At 35.4% G+C, this 19,738-nt stretch overlaps 1 protein-coding gene across 12 annotated transcripts in view; it reads left to right on the top strand.

Moving 5' to 3' along the window:
• The window catches only part of CLOCK (clock circadian regulator), a 66,749-nt gene that overhangs the window by 26,737 nt on the left and 20,274 nt on the right, over window positions 1-19,738 (top strand). For 11 of the 12 annotated variants that reach the window (XM_051790819.1, XM_051790817.1, XM_051790813.1 and 8 more), the window contains 8 exons: window positions 4,491-4,601; window positions 6,903-6,993; window positions 8,648-8,707; window positions 9,118-9,266; window positions 13,430-13,521; window positions 14,861-14,950; window positions 16,921-17,041; window positions 18,170-18,283. In XM_051790819.1, the coding sequence (XP_051646779.1) occupies window positions 6,947-6,993; window positions 8,648-8,707; window positions 9,118-9,266; window positions 13,430-13,521; window positions 14,861-14,950; window positions 16,921-17,041; window positions 18,170-18,283 (673 nt within the window). In that variant the 5' untranslated portion in view covers window positions 4,491-4,601; window positions 6,903-6,946. Of the gene's footprint in view, window positions 1-4,490; window positions 4,602-6,902; window positions 6,994-8,647; window positions 8,708-9,117; window positions 9,267-13,429; window positions 13,522-14,860; window positions 14,951-16,920; window positions 17,042-18,169; window positions 18,284-19,738 lie in introns of those variants that run through there. The other variant, XM_051790822.1, reaches the window with a different exon arrangement.

Genomic DNA, 19,738 nt, shown 5'->3' with positions numbered 1-19,738 from the left:
AAAGCAGAGATCAGCCCAAATGATCTGGAACAGAGGCGTGGTAGGCAGGGATGTTTTCTTTAACTGGGAGATAGATGAAAGTTGCAAGCTATGTTCAGTCCCAAGTCACAGAGTAAAGCTTTCTTCTGGTGGTAGGACAGTCTAATACATGAAGCATACAGGACAGGATTGCTTTTTCCTATAATCCTCATAATCCATGTTTCTATGAAGATATTATTTGCAGTGACTTTTGACCAGGCTTGTCTGAGCAGCTTGCTTAGGTCTGTTACCTTTGCAGGGAGTAGACAAGGATACATTTTTGTGACCATTTCTATGAACATCTTTTTACCTCTGTGATTTCTACATTTTCTGCCACTCACAGTGATCTGTAGGCTTTTCTAGCTGCTATTTGGACTGTGTACAAATAGGTCTGTGGGCAAATAGTATGCACTCTTTCCAATGTCATTTACTCAAGTAAATCTGTGATATCTCTGACTACTACTGCAACAGCCTCTTAACAGGCTTTTCATTCTTGTCAGGAACAGACTTGAGACTGGATCAGTTATTCTGGTAATGGTAACCTACACCACCAGTCTTTTGTCTTACTGACCTTTCTTCATTGTATTGCACACAGGTGTGTCCTTGTCTACTCCCTACAGAGGTGATGAACCTAAGCAAGCTGTTATGCCAGAGCAAACTACTCATGGCCACTCACAAATTTTCCTATTAAAAACCATCTGGGATCCATCTGGGGTGGAAGCAGCTCTGTCCTCTGTTTTCCTGTGAAGCAGCAGCAGATGTACACCTGCTGTTATAGTGTGTTTATCTATAGAAAATGACATTTCTGGGATTTGTCACCTGCAGCACAAATACTGACCAAAAACTCATTTGTTGACGTGGTAGAGGAGAGATTGCAATATATGACTATTCCCAGCTGCTAGAATAACCTGTTCAGCTGCAAAGTTTGAAGAAATTCCTGAATTCTTGAAATTCCTTTCAGCCCTATCTTCTGATATTTTTCTTTCGTTTGCCTTTTTTTTTAGGTAAAAAAGGAGACATGTAAATTTTAAAAACATAGTATTTTCACAGATAGCCTTTGATAAGCAAGAAAGGATTAATCAGTCATTACCCTAATTTGTTTTCTGTTGGTGTATATGCCATTGCAAGCAAAGGAGCAAGTATCTTGAAACCTGCTGGCTTGTTATATTAGACCAAACTATATATGATTAGAGAGCAGGTTATGGTTTACCTGTCTAAAGATCTCTTGCTCTCTACAGAAGTCTGTGGTTACTGGAAAGGAACTAAACCAGAGCAGATTCTTCCCCTTCTCCTCTCCTCTAGACCACCTCCAAGAAAGAAAAAGCTGAAGGGAAAAATGTCTGGGCTGGAGATAAACCAGTGAAGGAAAGAGCAAAATGGAAAATATGAGGGACAGTGATGTACTATTCTGGGTATGAGATAACAGCTGCGTCTGTGCTTGCCCTAATTATGGTATAATGTCCTAGTAGAGTAAAACCCCAGAAGTTCATAATCCAAATTATCAGAAGCTCGTGGAAAGGAGTATTAAGAAGGTTTATAATTATCTTCAGAATCTCTATAATGAGCAGGACTTTTGGTGCTGTGTTTACATCGTGAGTCAGGCTTTGGCTCAGCTGTTTGATCAGTGTGATGTTTCTGCTTTTGGTCTTTCTTATCCTGGTATGTTACTACTGTTAGAGCTCTGCGGGGCATCAGGTGCTGTGGAAGCATAGACTGATATGCTGTGATTTTGATTCTTTAAACAAGATCTTCTCTAAAGCTAATCCTCAATGATTATAATAACTAATTTGTTCCCCTGACAAAATAGGATTATGGCACAGAGATCAGGTTATATTAAAGAAGTTGATCTATTTCTGTTTGAAGAAACTGTAGTGTCAGAAAACTGTTGTTTCATATATTTTTTCTGTGATATTTGCTGTGTGAAATTATTTGTCTTAATAATACAAGCTATCTTGCATTAATTCTGAGGGCTGTAATCTGCAAAGTCATGTAAGTATTACTTATATAAGTCTTGATATAAATCTTCATGTAAATCAAGACTTTTGTATACAAATATTTTTTACACTATAAGGACAATACTGATTCTTCCTCAAAAATGTTTAGCAGTGTTACATTGAGGTGAAGTGCTGGTGACATAGGGGTTTCAGTTGCTGACTGTATACAAAATTAAGTATAGGAAATGCATGGATCATTGTCCCATCCATTTTTCAGTCTAGTCCTAACAGGACATCTGTCATGAGCAAGACTGTACTGTAATTTCATGGTTCGTTCAATCTTTTAATTTCTTTCCAAGATTAAATTTCACCAAGGCACATGTCAGTATTGACAATAAAATTAGACAGAAGATACTGGAATTTTTTTATTGGATGCTGCCAACTTTTCACTATTACCTTAGGTTGGATTATGACTTTTTACCCTATAACTTACTCAGAACCTTTTTTCTTTGGCCAAGCAATGGCTTGGCACCCAGTAATTTATTGCCTCTCCGTGAGTGATAAGTCAGCATAGTGCAGAAGTTGCAGTATTGCTATTTTTTGTGATTTTGCTAGAGATTAAGCAATGTTCTGTAGTAATAGTTTGAATATCCATGGCAGCAGCTAAGATTTTTGACTGAGGACCTCAGTTTCCTTTAAGATAGTAAGTTTCTAGCCTTCTTGGTTACAGAAAAGTTTGGAAACATGCACTGAATGTGTACAAAAGACACAGTATCAAGAGACAAATACACATAATTAATTTTTTTAAAAAAACCTTATGGGTTGTGGAGACAGAACTGTGACCTTTGAACACTTGTGACTGCCAATGCTGGCGTGTCTTAACCTTTCTGCTGGCTTTCACACACATGCCATTTCTACTGAGTTAGAGATCTGTCTGGTTTTGGCTACAGAAGCTTTTCCACTGTGATTAGCTTCTCTTTTGGTCTGGTTTAAGTTTGCTTATGTTCATTTATGACATAAACATATTCCTTTTCTCCTCATCTTAAAATCCCTTTTTGAAATATCTGTAAAAGCTTCCTTTTTTAGACATTATCAAATATGGATCTATGCTTAAGTTCTGTGGTATTTATATTAAATGTTTAATTTTGATTTTAAAAAAAATACACCTCTACATACTGCAGAGACAAGATCTAAAATTTTCCATATTAAAACTCTATTAGGAGCTGGGTGAGAGTTGTCAGAGTTGTTCTACTCCAAGCAGTTTAAAAACACGGGTTTCATGTTGCAGACTCCCATGGGACTCTTTGTCATATTAATGTTTGCACTTGTCAAACGGAGCAAAACAGAATAGGAGAGGAGGCTGTAAGCACCTAAAAAAGTAGGTCAATGGGCCAGCAGGTTATTTGGCCAGACAAGAACGGGTGGCTTCATTGAATCATGCTGTAATTGTTTTTCTCCTGTTGGCAGATTGTTCTGCTGTGCTTTTGACTTCCTATGTTAATATTTCCATCTGTATTTTAACCTCTTAAGAGCCTCTGTTAGGTGCAGGAGAAGAAGAAATTTAACTTTTCAAATCAAATAAGTGGTAATTCTGTTTTCCTTCAAAGTCATCAATGAATTTAAGAGTAGCATAACCTTGGTTTTTAGATCCTAGCTTCCTTTTTAGGAATTTAGCAGAATTTAGAATTAAATATACTTTAAAATAAAATTTTTCAGAAGTGGAACAAGTACATTGTATAGTGAATTTGTTTTATTTTAAGACGACTAAGCAAGGCAGATAGAAACAGGATAAAGATGAGAGGAAAAAAACCCCTGATTTCATGTAGCTTAAAGATGTGAGAAGTAGCATGATTCGAGGGAAGTTAATATAAATGAAATGTAGTGGTATAAAGAGACTGGAAGTAGGCGATGGTTTATGTTGGTGCTGAGTTTTTGTGTGGAAGAAGTGTATTTGTGAAGTAAGTTTGGGATACATTCTTGGAATTGATTTTGGAGTGGGTTTTGAAAAAAAAAGAGTTAATGTCTGTGTTTGAGGGAGTAGCAATAATGCAGCTGAGCAACTTTGCTAGTTGTCAGCAGCATTCTACAGATTCTCGAGTCCTGAGAGTGACAATTTTGGAGACGTGGAGAGGAGAAGATGTAGCTGAGAAAGCCAGAAGAGGCCCTAATAAGAGCTTCAGCAAAAAGGTGTTTAAATCATGGTATAAAGATATACTTTGAAGGTAGCAAGTGGAAGTGAAGATGTAGATGGTATGGGTGATACCAAGTTCAGAAGTGAAAAGGACATCAAGACTAAAATTAGGCATAAAGTGATGGCTTAAAGCTGAGATGAAACTGTGTCAGAATATCCTGCTTATCCGGGAGTACTTTAAAGCAAGGTCAATTCAGATGATGAAATACTTGAGATACTTTTAATAAACAGAATATCACATTTATAGATTGATCTTATTAAAACAATTACTTGTCTTTTTTAAAAATGAAAAAGTGATAATTTTAAAACATTGATTTTTGAAGCTCTCCTTTGTTATTTTTCAACAGTTCAGAATTTAATTTCTGCAGAAGAGGATACATCGAACTCCACATTGTTCTTCATAGGAACCAGGTTTCATCCCTAAACCTCACACTTTAACAAGTCCCAAAGTGTAAAAGGTAAAATTGTGGGTTTATAATTGGTAAGTTCCTGTGGCTTTCAGTTATCCACACTGAAGGACTGAGTAGCAATGTTTTGTTCTCCAGAACTCAACTTAATTTGAACTTTAGAAGTAGATGCGGCCTTTTATCGACTGTTTACTTTCAGCTTGACTGTTTTTTTTTTAATTATCTCTGCATCCTTATACATCAGCACGTATAAGCACTGAGACTGTTCAGGCTCTTGCAAATTTCAGTGCAAAGACAGAAGGTCAGACCTTGAAAAATGAGAAACAAATGTGCTACAGGTGCATTTCCTGTAGTCTTTCAGTACTTTTAACTGTTTGTCTTGGATACCTGATCTAAGTTGCCCATTCTGACATAGGATCCATCTACTGTAACAAATGAATGATTTTGTCAAATTCTAGAAATTGAGTGCTCTGTTAAAGGGAAAACGCTGACTTTTAAATTCTAACTCTGCATAATGAAGATGTCATGTTATAGATGAAAGTTTTCTGTATTTAGCTGTACTGGTACTTTTCTTAGGCAGATAAGGAAAGTATATAATTTGTCCTACAGAATTTTGTATTACTCTTGATTTCTATAATTTTAGGTACCAGTTTTGTATAAAAAGTAACACAGGGCTAAAAGTGTAATTAGTGCATAACTGTAATAGTGTTTACTATGTAAGCTAAAAGAAAACAAGTTCATAGTTTTTATCTTAATTTTAAACTTAATTTTCTGCCAGTCATGGTAGTTGGTTTTTACTGCTGAGCAACCTGTCATTGTATGCTTCTGATGAAAATTCAAACACTTCGTAATTTACTTTCCTAGTGCCATTTCTGTCTGGTTTTCAAATGATGCAACTCCATTATTTGGTCAACTAATTGGGGAATTAGATTTGTCAATATGGCTGATGCAGTTGTTATTTTGAAGAATTGGAGTGAAGAAATGCTTTGCTGTCAGTGTGTCTTCACAGCACTGGATTTTGGAGAGTAAAGGCAAGACAAAGTTGGGCCTACTAATTGTAGAAGTGGTGTATTTGGGCAAAAACGCCAGCACACCGTGCAATGTGCCTTGAAGGGGATTGTGCTGCAGCACAGCTCTCCCATTTACTTTCCTGGTGCACTCAGTTTTGAAACTTTGTGGGGAAAAATACTAGTCTTGTGAAACAAATCTGCACAGTATGTGGCTGTTGTAGACACGGAGACAGTTTGGTTGAATCATAAGCTTTCTTCCTCAGTTTCCCTATCATGCAGTTGCTGCCATATTTTTTGTGATATTAGCACTGCAAGTTCCACTGGGTTTCGTACTCTCAGAAACAAACATATCCTTTCTTCTCAGAAGCCATGAGTGACTTAAGGACTAAAATCATCTCCTTTGAAATAAATGCAGTGCCTTTTTACTAGTAAGTTTGTAGCCTACTAAAAATTCCTGAAAATCCACAAGTTCAGCTCATATAAAACTTGTTGCACACAGTTGTTCCTTAATCATTGCTAATGTTATAATCTTTCTGCTCTATTTGAGCAGCCTCTGACAACTGACTTTTCCATATGAAAGAAAAAGGTTTAATTCTATTGATTTGTCTTTGACTTTAACCTTTTCATAACCCACGCAATTTTGTAAATTTTGGGTACCTAAAAGTAGGAACTTGTTGAATTAAATACTTATTTTAATTTGGTATCCCTTCTCTTAATATTAATATTTCATTCACATTTTTTATTCAAAATCATATGTGCATCTGGAAAACCAAAAACTTCCTGCTTGAAACTCTGTAATGAATAAGATGCTTTAAGAAATGGTCTCACAGTATGGCCATCATATTCTAATCAATATCTTATTGTTATAATTTCACGTCTATTATAACAATGTACTCAAGAAAAAAATACAGTGAGAGATAAATTACAGCTCTAAAGTACTGTGTCCCAAATACTTTTCTGTTTGCACAGTTTCTAAATAGAATGTATTACTAAGTGTATTTCACATCAGTTCAGCCTTCAAAATTATGAGGGTCTTTTAGGTGAAGGTTAAAATAAAAATGTAAAGCTATATCTGAATTCAGAGTCATAAAAAGTTTTGCATTGGTTTAGTCCAAACATATTTATTGTGACACTTAATAATCTTCTCTTGAACATTGTCATGTAAGATGATGGTTATGATGGTAATGGAGACTGCATTAGAGAAGGTAGGAGGGCAGAGCAGAAGGCTGGAAGAGGGGAAGATTGAGAGCAGCTTATAGAGCAAATGAAAGCTTCGGTATACTGTAATGAAGAACATATTGGTTCCCCCAGTCACATATTGATATTTTTTCTTCTCTTATAGGCAGACGTACAAATGTCTACCACAAGACTAAAGTGTGATGTGTTATGTTTTTTACCATAAGCACCCATAAAATGAGCTCCATTGCAGACAGGTATGTTAATAGAGGCAGAGAGTTTTGGGAGAATTACTGTTCAATGCTTTCTTTAATAGTCTTTTTCTTCTGGTTAATATATTAAAATGCTAATTTATGAAAAAATGAAAGAGTGAGGTTTTGGCTATTTTTGACAAAGTTAGTTTGGTAGTTGTTAGAATTGGAAATAGTGCTTTCAATTGTTTGAGGTTAATCTTAAAATGCTTTACTTATTTTCAGCCATGGAACAACATCTCTGCAAGTTGAGCTGATTTTTAATGTTTACTTGAATTTTTAATTTTTTTAGTACTTCAGAATTTGATTAAGGAAAGCAAATACATTTAAATGATTAGCGTTGCTGTAGATGATAGTAAAATGACCTGCTAACCTATTTCAAGGGAAAAGTAATAGATGAGGCATGTTTTCTACTTGACTCCTTGAGCTAGACTTTCTTAGCAGCTCAGGTGAACAACTGTCCTTAATATTCTCTTAATATTACCATTTTCAAGACTTCAGGAAATGAAACTTGCATCAAATTTATGGCAGGTTAAACATGATTAAAATGAAGAAAAATAAAAGCAAAGGGTAAAAGTTTTAAAATGCTTCTTTTAATGAAATTTTGTGCCATCTCACTGGAACTTCAGCATTTTGAAAACATGAATTGCTTTTAAAAGCTTGATGTTTATGTAGTAGCATACAAAATAACTAACTACTTCCTAACATCACTGCTTGTCATAATGTACAGTACAATTGGCTGATGATTTATCAATTGGAGAGATGAGGTAAGCTTTCTAGAAAGACGTTTACTTGCCTTAAGGGAAGGAAACATTAGGATGAGAAATTTAAGGATGGACACACAGAGGTCAGTGTGGACAGCACTAAATAGACTGAAAGCAGGCAGAGGAAGTTAGAGAAATAAACTGTGGAAGTCCATTATACAGCAGTTTTGGAAAACAGACAGTTTTCAAACTTTTGCTTGACTTTCAAAGCAAAAAGAAATGAAGCAAAGGTGTTGGATGAAGGCTACTGAGGCATCTTCAAGGAAAAACACCTTAGCTTGATATTTTAACACCTCTTTAGCAGTAGGTGGACAGTTATCAAGCTCAGGAAAAGTTATGTGATGCTTGGTTTGAGGAAGCAAATATAATTAATAACTACTCTTTAACATTGGTATCAATTGTATATTTATGGAATTACATATGTGGACGAAGTATAGTACATTCCTTAGCTCTCTTCCACAATAATACTTCAGAATTTAAGAAAAATATACCTTCTTGCTATAAATATTTTCAATAATTAGAATAGAAGTTGCCAATAAGTAAAAATAAATTATATATGTCCTCACCCATGTTTTCAAAAGAGTAAGGTAATGCAAATAACCAAGAAAATAAAAAAATAAAATTAAGCTGTGTTCAATTAAGTGTTTGCATGGGGCTGTAAGTTCTCATTAGAATTAGTCTGAAAATCTTTTGGGTTGTGTCAGAAATTCAAGGTCCTGCAAGCAGGACATAGCAGATTTAGCTTCAGGTTATTGATGATGATCGTTGTGAGACATCACAGTAAAACAGTACCTTGGTTTCTTGAAGTAGTGGAGATAATGAATGTGCTCTTCCCCTTCCCGCCTTCATTGTGATTGGACTTCACTCCAACATGCGTTTCTTTTTGTTTCTTTCAGAAATGATGGAAGCATTTTTGATGGGCTGGTGGAAGAAGATGACAAAGATAAAGCAAAAAGGTAAGTTTTTAAGTTATTTAAAGCTAAGAAATGTCCTATACTTGTACGTTTTAACCTACCAGCATGATTTCTAAATAATAAAATTGGGATTCTTTTATAAATAACCATATTACTCAGCAGCATTTCTTTTACTGTTATTTTTCAGATACATTGTGTATTTCTAACCGTGGTTCAATTATTTCTGTTTTGTGAAAGGGTGCTTTATTCTAAAAGCTTTGCTGCACCCCTCCATGAGCAGAAAGCCATTCTTCAACAATGGTGTCTGAGATACAGAGTAGGTGTTTTTGTGATAGTTCTCACAGCAGATATCCTTAAGTGGCTGTTTGCATCAGGAACCTAGCAATAGTATGCAGCTCTTATATAAGAAAGTTTCATAGTTGTTATAAAACATTTGCTGTTTTGTTTTTCAGAGTGTCTAGAAACAAGTCTGAAAAGAAACGTCGAGATCAGTTTAATGTACTTATCAAAGAGCTGGGTTCCATGCTTCCAGGTAATGCTCGGAAAATGGATAAGTCCACTGTGCTGCAGAAGAGCATTGACTTTCTACGGAAGCACAAAGGTAATTATTTGTAACAGTAAAAAATATTTGTAAATTCTTAAATTTTTAAATGATTAGTACATAAAATATTAATAATTTTGCAGTTCCTTTAAGGAATTTGTCAAAAAAATGTGGAGAGTTCCTGAAGAAAGATATTCTTAAGATCACAATTTAGGTAGTAGAGATGTAACTGTGTTTTTGCTAATACTTTGCAAAAGCCACTACTGTTGTTTTTTCCCGATAATTGTCAAAGAAATCATTTCATAAAGAGAAGCATTTATTTTTGAAATTAAATTACCTCAGAGTTTTTTGTTGTGGACAGACACTGGTGCCAGTGTCAAAGTTTTGCTTCACAGGAAAACTGCTCATCCATTTCTCTGTAAGTACCTGTTGGAAATACTTATTTTGATATTTAGATAAGCCTGGTTTGAACGGTTGGTTTGTCTCTCTAAATTCTACATAAAGAAGATAAATCACTGAAAAAGCTAGTCTAAGAGAAATTAATGCTCCCCCTCTTCATGTCAGGTGCCTGCACAACTGGCTGCTTAAACAAAGATGGTAAGGCAATAGGGCATTGTGGTCTCCAGCAAGTGTTCCTGAGTAGGTTGTTTGATGAGAGAAAGTGAAATGTGGTGGGTGTACAGACCAGGAGCGTTACCTTTTTTTCCTTTTATCTGGGAAAAAAAACCCAGAAAATCTATAAATACTTACAACTTTTTATTTGAAACTGTAAATTTCAAGACATACCCACTGATGTATAAGCTAGTGAGTGTATGTGTGTTGTTCTTTAAAGGTCTTGTGAAATGTCAAAATTATCAATATTTTTGAACATCCTTGCTATGTTTTGTTGCTCTGGTTGTTTGCATCAGTCGATGGTCGGATATACTCAGATATATTGTACCGAAGTTTGTTGCAGGTCATTATTTTTGTCACAAAAAAAATTCTTCCACCAAGCATACACTTATTTATGGCTGTTAGATATTATGTGTATAAAAAAAGTCCTGTTCCTGCTCCTACACTTGTTCTTAATATGGCACCTCGTGGTTCACACTGCCAAAAACAAGATTAAAAATTGAAGAAAATGAACTCTTTTGCTAGTTAACCAATTTCCTTGGGTAATTTCTGAGCATGCATGCTAACTAGAAAGCAGTAGAAAGAAGTCAAAAGAAGTAACTATAACATTATAAAATAAGTAAAGCTATTAAGTGGATGAATAGTTATGCATTTATCTACAGTATATGTGTCAATTTAAGATATGAGAAATGTTTTTGCATGCTCTAGCATCTCTTCCATTAGTGTTATGGTTCCTCTAGCACCAGATGTGTACTGAATATTGCCATTAAAATTGTAAACATAACCATTTAAATAAAAAGGGAGGGGAGTATAATTTTTGTGAGAACTATAGGTTTGAGGATTTTTTGCCAATTAAATATTGATTATATTGTTTTAATTTTCTGAGACAAATTTGTCTTGTAACAAAAAGAAAAGCAGCATGAAGGCTCCTTTTCTGTAAAAGTCAGTTCTTTAGGTTCTAAGGCCTTTGTGACAATTGGTTATTTCAAAATCACTTTATTTTGTGTTGATGATTCCTGAGATTAAACTATAGAATTCAGACTGAACACATGTGTCAGGCAGCCAAGGAGCACCAGTCATACTTTTTTCTTCAAAGTACTTTCTTGGATTGTTTTTTTCATTATTATTTTTTATTTTTTTGGATAAAGAGGCAAAAAGCAGCTCTGGAGATGGATGCCTGTTAAGGCATGGCACTTTTGTCCTTCACTTGGTGTGACAGAGTGCAGCTCTGTGTGATAGCACATACCACATTAAGGTCACTAAGGCTCTGCCTGCCAGTGCTTACTGGTATTGCTCTGCACTGGTTTACATTAAAATGTTTTGGACAAAATGCTGGCAAAGTTCAGAATAATATTTTGCCTCCTGAGGTGCTTGGATATGTTACAATAAAGTAGAGTGACCTAGCAATAAATGAATTGTTCAGCACTGAGTAGCTGCTTTACTGTTGAAATCCTCCTGTGTTTAGCCACCAGGTTTTGATTAACTGCATTGCTTCTGGTTCTTTCTGGACCATTTCCACATCAGCCAAGCTTAGTACTCCGGCCATAGTTCCAGATGAACTATCTCAGCTGGTTATTGGCCAGTGTGGATTCTGTTTCTCACTGGGAAAATACAGCAGGCTAAGCACACTGAAATTATATTACTGGGAGCTTCTTCTTGGTGAATGCTGCCAATGATCTTTCTCTGAATTTGTAAACAAGAAATTTTTGAAAATTGGTAAATACCAAAGAATTTAACTGCTTTTAATTGCAAGTGGTAGACTGATATTCCTACAACCCATTGATAAATGGTACACATCTAGGCCCAGCTGGAAATCTGTTTTGAGAGTTTGCAGTGCTGATGCAAAGTTACTTCAGATACAGGACTTGGAAGACTGGAGTTCAATGTGCAAGTTTGGTTATGCTTCTGTCTGATATCTAGCTCAGGAATGTGATCTTACTGCCATTTATCTTTGAGTGCAACGTTCTGCCAGAATTTTTAAGCATTTCCCTGAAGTTACCAAGTAAAACAAGTTCTTTCTGTGTTACTTTGGCTCTGTTTTCCAGTATCATACTTGTTCTAATTATGGAAATGTAAAAGAACACCTGTACTTGTGATAGGATATTTCAGAATGATTTGTTAAAGGTACGAACTTCAACTTTTATTTAGCATAGATCTGTTCTACTGTAGAAGACCGAATGACTTTTTTCTTCTTTTTTCCATTTCTTTTGATTCTGAAATAGGATAGTTATAAGGGCCAGAATGAGCCAATGAATCAGACTTTTCCAGTTCTAAAGTGAAGATTATCTATGTCCTGTCGACTGAATGCATTAAGTTCCTTGAATTTTGCCTGTACTTTGGTGGCAGAGCTTTTCATTTCCATGTCCTTTGGCTTGCCCCTAGGTATTATATGACAAATTAGATTTGGGATTATACTTAGGTTTTTTTTATTTTCCAGCCCACTTTTCCTGCTTTGTGATACCATTTCAAAACAGATAGCAAAAGCCTGATCAACCTCTTCTTGCAACTTTCCTCTTTTAGCCAATTTCTTGTATGATGTTGCTGTTGTTTACTGTTCTTTTAGTTAAGTCTCAAGCTCTTTTGTAAAGTTTTCTCCCTTTGGTGTGGGAAACAAAATTATGAACTGTTCCAGCCCTTTGCATATTTATCTCAGTTCTAGGTTTTCTGGCTCTTTGAGCCATCTGAACTAACACTCTAGCTTATGGTCTTTGTACTTGTCCTTTAGAAACCAAAAGCCTTAAAGACATAGTTTGGTTCTTTCAATTTGTCTGAATACTTGATTGCTTGTTCAAGATTGTGCTTGCAACCAGCCCTTCTGTGATGCCTTAGTTACTCATCCAGACTGAAGCACTGTGTGATCTTGCTGCTTCTGGTTTCAGTTATCAGTCTATAAGGAAGCATCAGTTTCAGAACCTGATGTCAGATTTTGCTTAGCAGCCATTGTTTCTCTTGCCTGTGTATGGAAAGTTAATTATATATTTCTCAACTCCTACAGGAATCTCTGCTCAAAAGTCACCTATGTCAAAATCCATCTCTGTCTGTGTAACAGACGGAATTCTAGAGTGGAGTCTGTCATACAGCTCTAAACAATCTTTGTTGAAAACCTACTCTTTCCTAAATGTAACCAGAAAAGAGTAGGAAGAAGAGAAAGGACAGTGACAGTTCTTAGTGCAAGGGTTAGAATGACAAGGATTGGCCAAGATATTTGAAGTTTAGCCATTTTAATGGCCTAAACTGTTCAGGAATTTTGGCTTTCTAAATCTTTGTAAACAACATTCTTAATAAAATGTTTTATTGTAGTCTCAGAGGAAAGAGTATTTTTCCATTATCAAAAACCCATTACTTACTGTAATTAACATTGGTATTACCTTGAAGTCTGGCAAGACTGTAGCAGAAACTGGTTGAAGGAAAGAGAAGACAAATGTAATTACGACATGCTGGAGAAGACATTTATTTTCTTCTTAAGGAAAAACATCTATATGTAAAGAATGAACAACAGAGGAAACTGGAGAACTTTTTACTATTTGTTAACTGTGTATATGTAGCTTAGTGGGAAAAAATGGCTTTTGGAAGTATGAATCCTTATACTATATATATATGTTTGATTTTAGAAATTACTGCACAATCAGATGCCAGTGAAATTCGACAGGACTGGAAGCCAACATTCCTTAGTAATGAAGAGTTCACACAGTTAATGTTAGAGGTATATTTTTTCTGTTTTTCTGGGAGTAGAATAGTTCCTCCCTAGGAGTCATTACATTATGGAATTTTTCAGTTTGTTGACATATCTTTTTATTTTCATATTTTAATTGTCACAATCTGTTTTCATAAATATAACCAGTCAAAATTCCTATGTATGCAGTGTTTCAAAAAATCGCAGTGTTTCAGAAAGTCAAATCAGATTTTCTTTTAACTGCATGTTCAATTACATAAAACATAAAAACAGAGCAAGTCCATAAATGAACATGTTTACTGTCTAAGTGGATATTTTAAGTTATCAACATAAGGAAGGTACTAGATAAATAAAGAACTCTGATGCATAAATTAAAATCCTAATTATGAAAAAGACTCAACACATCCATGTAACTTGTGAGCAATAAATATTTAATTTCTTTACTTGTTACGCTTTCCAAAACTGGTGTGAAAGCATTACTTTGCTGAAGAAGATTACATGAATAGTTGCAAAAATACTAGAAATAAACTTTCAGTATAAGCTGTCATTTCCTTGGAAATGAGCCTAAGTCATTTATATTTTGTTAGTAAAGCAATTATTAATAATAGTTAAATAAAAAGTATTATAAATGAACAAACACTTCTTTATTATCATTCCGTAGTTAAACCTTTTCTTTGATGCACAGATTTAAAAAGTTAAAGGTTCTGATTTTCTGTACTTAAATTTAAAAAAAAATCCTCTAAGAAGTTTTTTTGAAGATGTGAGCTTTAAAATTTCCTGTCTAGAAATACAGTTCTGTCAAGCTTTTTTTGGTAGTGTTCAACTAAAACGTGTTGTGTTCAGAGGAAGGAAGTTTGAGTTTAGTAGAAGATACGGTAGTCAGAACTGTATCTCACAGGTTTCAAGTCTCAGTAAAATCTTACTACAAGCTTCTTTCATTGAGATTGAGAGATACTGAGATTTTTAAATACCGAAATTCATTAATTTTGCCAGCTTTTACTTGTTCTTCTCTTAGTTTATCCACATCTTGCTTTTGTCTCTAGCTCATTTTTATGAGTTTTCTGAGGTTTAAAATGATGATGGAATTAAAAATAACAAACAGGCAGAGTGGGAGTGGGGGAAAACGGTGGCTAGCTATAGATGTACTTGCTTCTGAAATTACAGAATATTTAACGACAGAATAGTATTGGAATTGTAATGCTCATAGTGTAAAAGCAAGACTAAAAATTTTTAGAGGGGAAAGATATTGCCATTTCTATAATAGACTAAACTAAAATTGATCTACATGATTTTGTGTGTTGAATATAGCTTAATGTATTTAGTATGTTCTATTTCTTTTTATTTAACTACCCGTTATGTTTAATTTCAGGCTCTTGATGGTTTTTTTTTAGCAATTATGACAGATGGAAATATAATATATGTGTCTGAAAGTATAACTCCCTTACTTGAACATTTGCCAGTAAGTACAAATTGCTTTCAGTAACATATCAGTTTGTCTATGATTGGTGTTCTGCGGTGAGTACTAATTAATCATTGGCTGGTTTGGCATTGTAGTATAGATGTATGCTTTGTTTTAATGTTTCTGCTTTTATTTCAGCACAACTCCTTTATACTGGTCTGTCTCCTGTATTAAACATTTTCTTTGGAAATGCGGAATGCAGTCGGCTCTCTGTTAGGCAGGATTATGATGCCAGACTAGCATCAGTTTATGTTCAATGTAACTGAAGTAACACAGTTGACTGCAGGAGATCCTTTAGAGTTCACACCTAACACAGCCTCTACATGAATCAGAAGAATATTACTAAAGATCTGTATAATTGAAATTTTTTAAAACTACTTTTTTACTTCTTTCTTGACAAAGCACTCTGATAAGAAATACATTGCTGCTGGTTCTGTTTTTTAAGTTAGGTATATACTTTGGGGTTTACCCCATTCACTCATTTTAGTCTCAGTAGCATTACTCACTGGTAAATTTAACATTCTAGAAACTTACCTTTGAATAATGTTATTCTGAAGTGAGACAAATTAGTTCTTAAAAGTGCAAAGAATTGATGAGTGAAACTGAGTTATTTTCGAGATAAGAAATACAATATATTGTTAAAGGATAGTTGTCCTTCTGTGATAAGAGATTAAATAATTTCCTCTAAGGTAGGTATGATAACAGTCTGACAATGTTTAAAAATGTGCAGGTAATTGTGATTTTTTTGGCTTTTCTGGTAGAATTTGCCAAGTTCTCAGAGGCACATTTGTTCTTTGCTTTTAGGTGTGATTTATATACTCTAAACATACATTTTATGATCCCTCTTTTTTGGATACTTACCAAATGCTCTTATGCATATAATCAGCTGTTCAGTTTTGCTGCATTCATCTCTGTTGTTCCCAGTTTTGAGTACATAGTTGTGGAACTGATTAGAAAATGTGGTAACTTGCAACTCATCCCTGCACAGGGGGAGGCAGTTGGAGGGTAAAAGTGAGAAAACTTGTGGATTGAGATAAAGACAGTTTTATGGGTAAAGCAAAAGCCATGAATGCAAGCAAAACAAAACAAGGAATTCATTCACCACTCCCCAGGGAGCAGGCACATGTTTAGCCATCCCCAGAAGAGTAGGATCCATCATGCATAATGGTGACTTGGGACGACAAACACTGTCATTCTGAATGTTCTCCCCCTTCCTTCTTTTCCACCAGCTTTACATGCTGGGCATGATGCCATATGGTATGGAATATCCCTCTGCTTAATTTGTGTCACCTGTCCTGGCTGTATCCCCTCCCAGCTCCTTGTACTCCCCCAGCCTCCTTGTGGGTGGGGTGGGGTTAAGAGCAGAAAAGACCTCGGCTCTCTGTAAGTGCTGCTCAGAAATAACTAAAACACCCCTGAATTATCAGAACTGCTTCCAGCTCAGGTCCAAAACATAGCCCCATACCAGCTGCTATGCAGAAAATTAACTCTATTCCAGCCAAAACTAGCACAAGTGTATTCATGAAATCAATTGCAATTGGATATAGTTATTGGTTACATAATAATATGTGTAAAGTATGGAGGATATTCTTTTGTTCCAAGGTATCATTTCAGTATACTGGATGCCACCAGTATGTTAGAGTGCCCTGGAACAACACCCTATAATTTCTACTTTACATGCTCTTTTACTTGAACTTGTTGCATCCCAGGGAGGTTAATACAAGCTCCGTTGCTCTTTAACAAGTATGTATATCTGCTGTGTTCACGGTAGTTTTCAGCAAACGGTTTGCAGTGTCAAATTTAAGGCAAAACAGAGTGAGATTTTTCTTGCAAAATATTCATGTGTATTCCAGCAGGTGGCTTTGTTGAGTCAGTAATAAACTGTGGAATTGTTTTGCATTAAAATAGTAGGCTTTGTGACATTGTATGTCTTGCATTAGTTTAATGCTTATTAAATCTTTTTCTTTTAGTCTGATCTTGTGGATCAGAGTGTATTTAATTTTATCCCAGAGGGGGAACATTCAGAAATTTATAAAATATTGTCTTCTCATCTGCTGGAAAGTGATTCATTGACACCGGAATACTTAAAATGTAAGTAGTTATTTCAGGTTAACCCCTGTAGGCAGCTCAGCCACACACAGCCGTTTGCTCACTCCTCCCAGTGGGGTGTGCAAAGGGTAAAAGTGAGCAAACTTGTGGGTTGACATAAAGACAGATTAACAGGTTAAGGCAAAACTGTGTGCACAAGCAAAGCAAAATAAGGAATTGATTTGCTACTTCATGTCATTAGGCAGTTCAGCCATCTTCAGGAAAGCAGGGCTCCATCATGTGTAATGGGTAATTTGGAAGACAAATGCCATACGTACAAATGCCTCCGTCTTCTTCCTTTCCCTGGCTCTTATTGCTGAGCATTGTGTCTTTATAGTATGGGATATCCTTTATGTCAGCTCTCCTGGATGTGTCCCTTCCCAGCTTCTTGTGCACCGCCGGCCTCCACACCTCACTAGCAGGGCGATGTGAGAAAGAGAAAGCCTTTGCACTAAGTGCTGCTCAGCAATAACTGAAACATCTCTATGTTATCAGTACTACTTTAGTCACAAATCCAAAACACAGAACCATGTAAACTGCTATGCAGAAAACCCTATCCCGATGAAACCAGCATAGTAGTTGCGTTAAAAATTATCTACTTTGTGTCATATGTTTTTCCAGTGTTAATTAAGCAGAAGCATATTCTTCAGAGCCCTGAAGAACAGAAGCACTATTTTGTGTCCCCTCCCTAAGACTAGAATTTTCAGCATTGCAGTTCACTCTGTGGCTTTCCCGTGTATTAGAAATGTTCATCTTGTTTATAGAGCTTCTATAAAGACAATTGTAGCAGTTGGCAAGTTTAAAAACATAGCAGCCTAATGGGGTTTGGAAGCACATGCTTAAAGTGAACTAAAGTTTAGGGCATCTTCATCTTTAATATAGCTCTAGTTCTGAGAGGTTTTTTATGTCATTAACATTCAGGCCCTACATGTACAAATTCTAAAGGAGTTATCCTTTTATTTTGGTTAGTTAATGTCATGCTGGTTAAAGGCAGAGGCTGTAGCCAGTTGTAATCACAACACTTACAGTATCGCAATATGTATGCTGCTTAATTATTCCTGCTTTGCACTGCATGTTGGCCATGTGCTTCATTAAACATGTAACCTAATGGTTTGTTTATTTTTTTCTCAGCAAAAAATCAACTAGAATTCTGTTGCCATATGCTGCGAGGAACAATAGATCCAAAAGAGCAACCTACATATGAATATGTAAAATTTATAGGAAATTTCAAATGTTTGAATCATGGTAAGTAATTTCAGCAATTAGAGTGGAATTCTTAGGCAGCTCCACAGCTAAACCACGTTAGGACCATTGTGCAGAACATAATGATGAACTAAAATCAGTCTTTCAAAAGAAGAGCTTGAAGCTGAGTTATATGACTTCTATATTGATTTAATGAAAAAGAAGAAAAACTGGTATTAGCATTTTTATCTATCGGGTATTACAGCTCTGTGAGTTTGGATGCAAAATGTAGTAATTCTGCTTAATGCTTTCAGTTAAAGAATACTAGTATCTCATAAAACTTTCTTTAAAAGAATGTCAGAGAAATTTAAGCAAATGCTTTAAAATAGAGTCTGAATTTAGTTAGGCATAATCCCTATTCAAGCAGGTGGCTAACTTGAAGATCAGTGGTATTGAGTACCTGCAGTTCTCATTACACAGACAACTGGGAAGCGAAATGTAGGTTTCCCTGCCATTTCATTTCTGTGCTTTCACTCGGTAGAAGTTACCACTCAGATGAGTGGATGGGCCAGGACAGTTTTCTGCTCTGAGTTCCTACTCCCTTACATTGAAATTATTTTTATTAGTTATATACTAATATGTTTCCTCTGTACTGTATTTGTAATCTGTTTGGCCAGGCTGTGCTGACTGTTTACTTGAGAGGCATGTTTATTGTCCCAGACAAATGGATTGGGCAGTGTAGTCAGTAGTAGATCTTGATAAAGATCACCACCAAAAACATTATTAAAACCAGTATTTTGTAAATAAATCTGTGGGGGTTTTATGTGATACTGGTGTTTTTCTCACAAAATGGGAAGAGATTGAGTCTTAGTGCCAAATGCAGTTATGTAATATTATAGGAAAGACATGAAACAGTCCTGAAAAAGCCAAATACAGTGCTAGTCTTGGAATGAAGAATTGGGAGAGTGCAGACCTATCAGTTGCAATTCAATATTGGGAAATATTCCAGAACAAATAATTAAACTATATATGCATTTCAGGAAGCTAGCAAAGAATGGCAGACATTTTCAGGGTGGATTTTTCAGGTAGAAATAGCATCAAATCAATTCAACTTCTTCTACCAAAGAGTAACACACTGTGTGAATAAGAGAATAAAACACAAGTAAGTGATTTTTAAATATGTTTATGTCAGTTATCGTATTCTCTTCTCACAAACATGAAAGCAGATATTAATTCAAATTACTGGAGAGCAGCTGCAAAAACTGGTTGGAAAGGTTACCAATGTTCACTGTCAAAATGGAGTTTTAATGCACAACTTCTGGATTTGATCAGTATAGTGGAATGTAGCTTGCAGTCATAAAATGATTAAAGAACGGTAAAAACCAAGATAAAATTCAGCCCCAAATTTAGAAAATTTTGGGCTAAAAACTCAGAAAAATTGCCTAAGAACAAATGCAAGTTACTTCATTTAGGAATATCAATCTATATGAATGGGGATGGTTACAGTCAGCTAGATAG

The sequence above is a fragment of the Manacus candei genome, unplaced genomic scaffold, assembly GCF_025592945.1.
Source record: "Manacus candei isolate 608988 ecotype Guabito, Panama unplaced genomic scaffold, ASM2559294v1 h1tg000028l, whole genome shotgun sequence".
Taxonomy (NCBI): domain Eukaryota; kingdom Metazoa; phylum Chordata; class Aves; order Passeriformes; family Pipridae; genus Manacus; species Manacus candei.
Note: the sequence above shows the minus strand (reverse complement) of the source record. Positions and strands in the feature narration are given on the sequence as shown.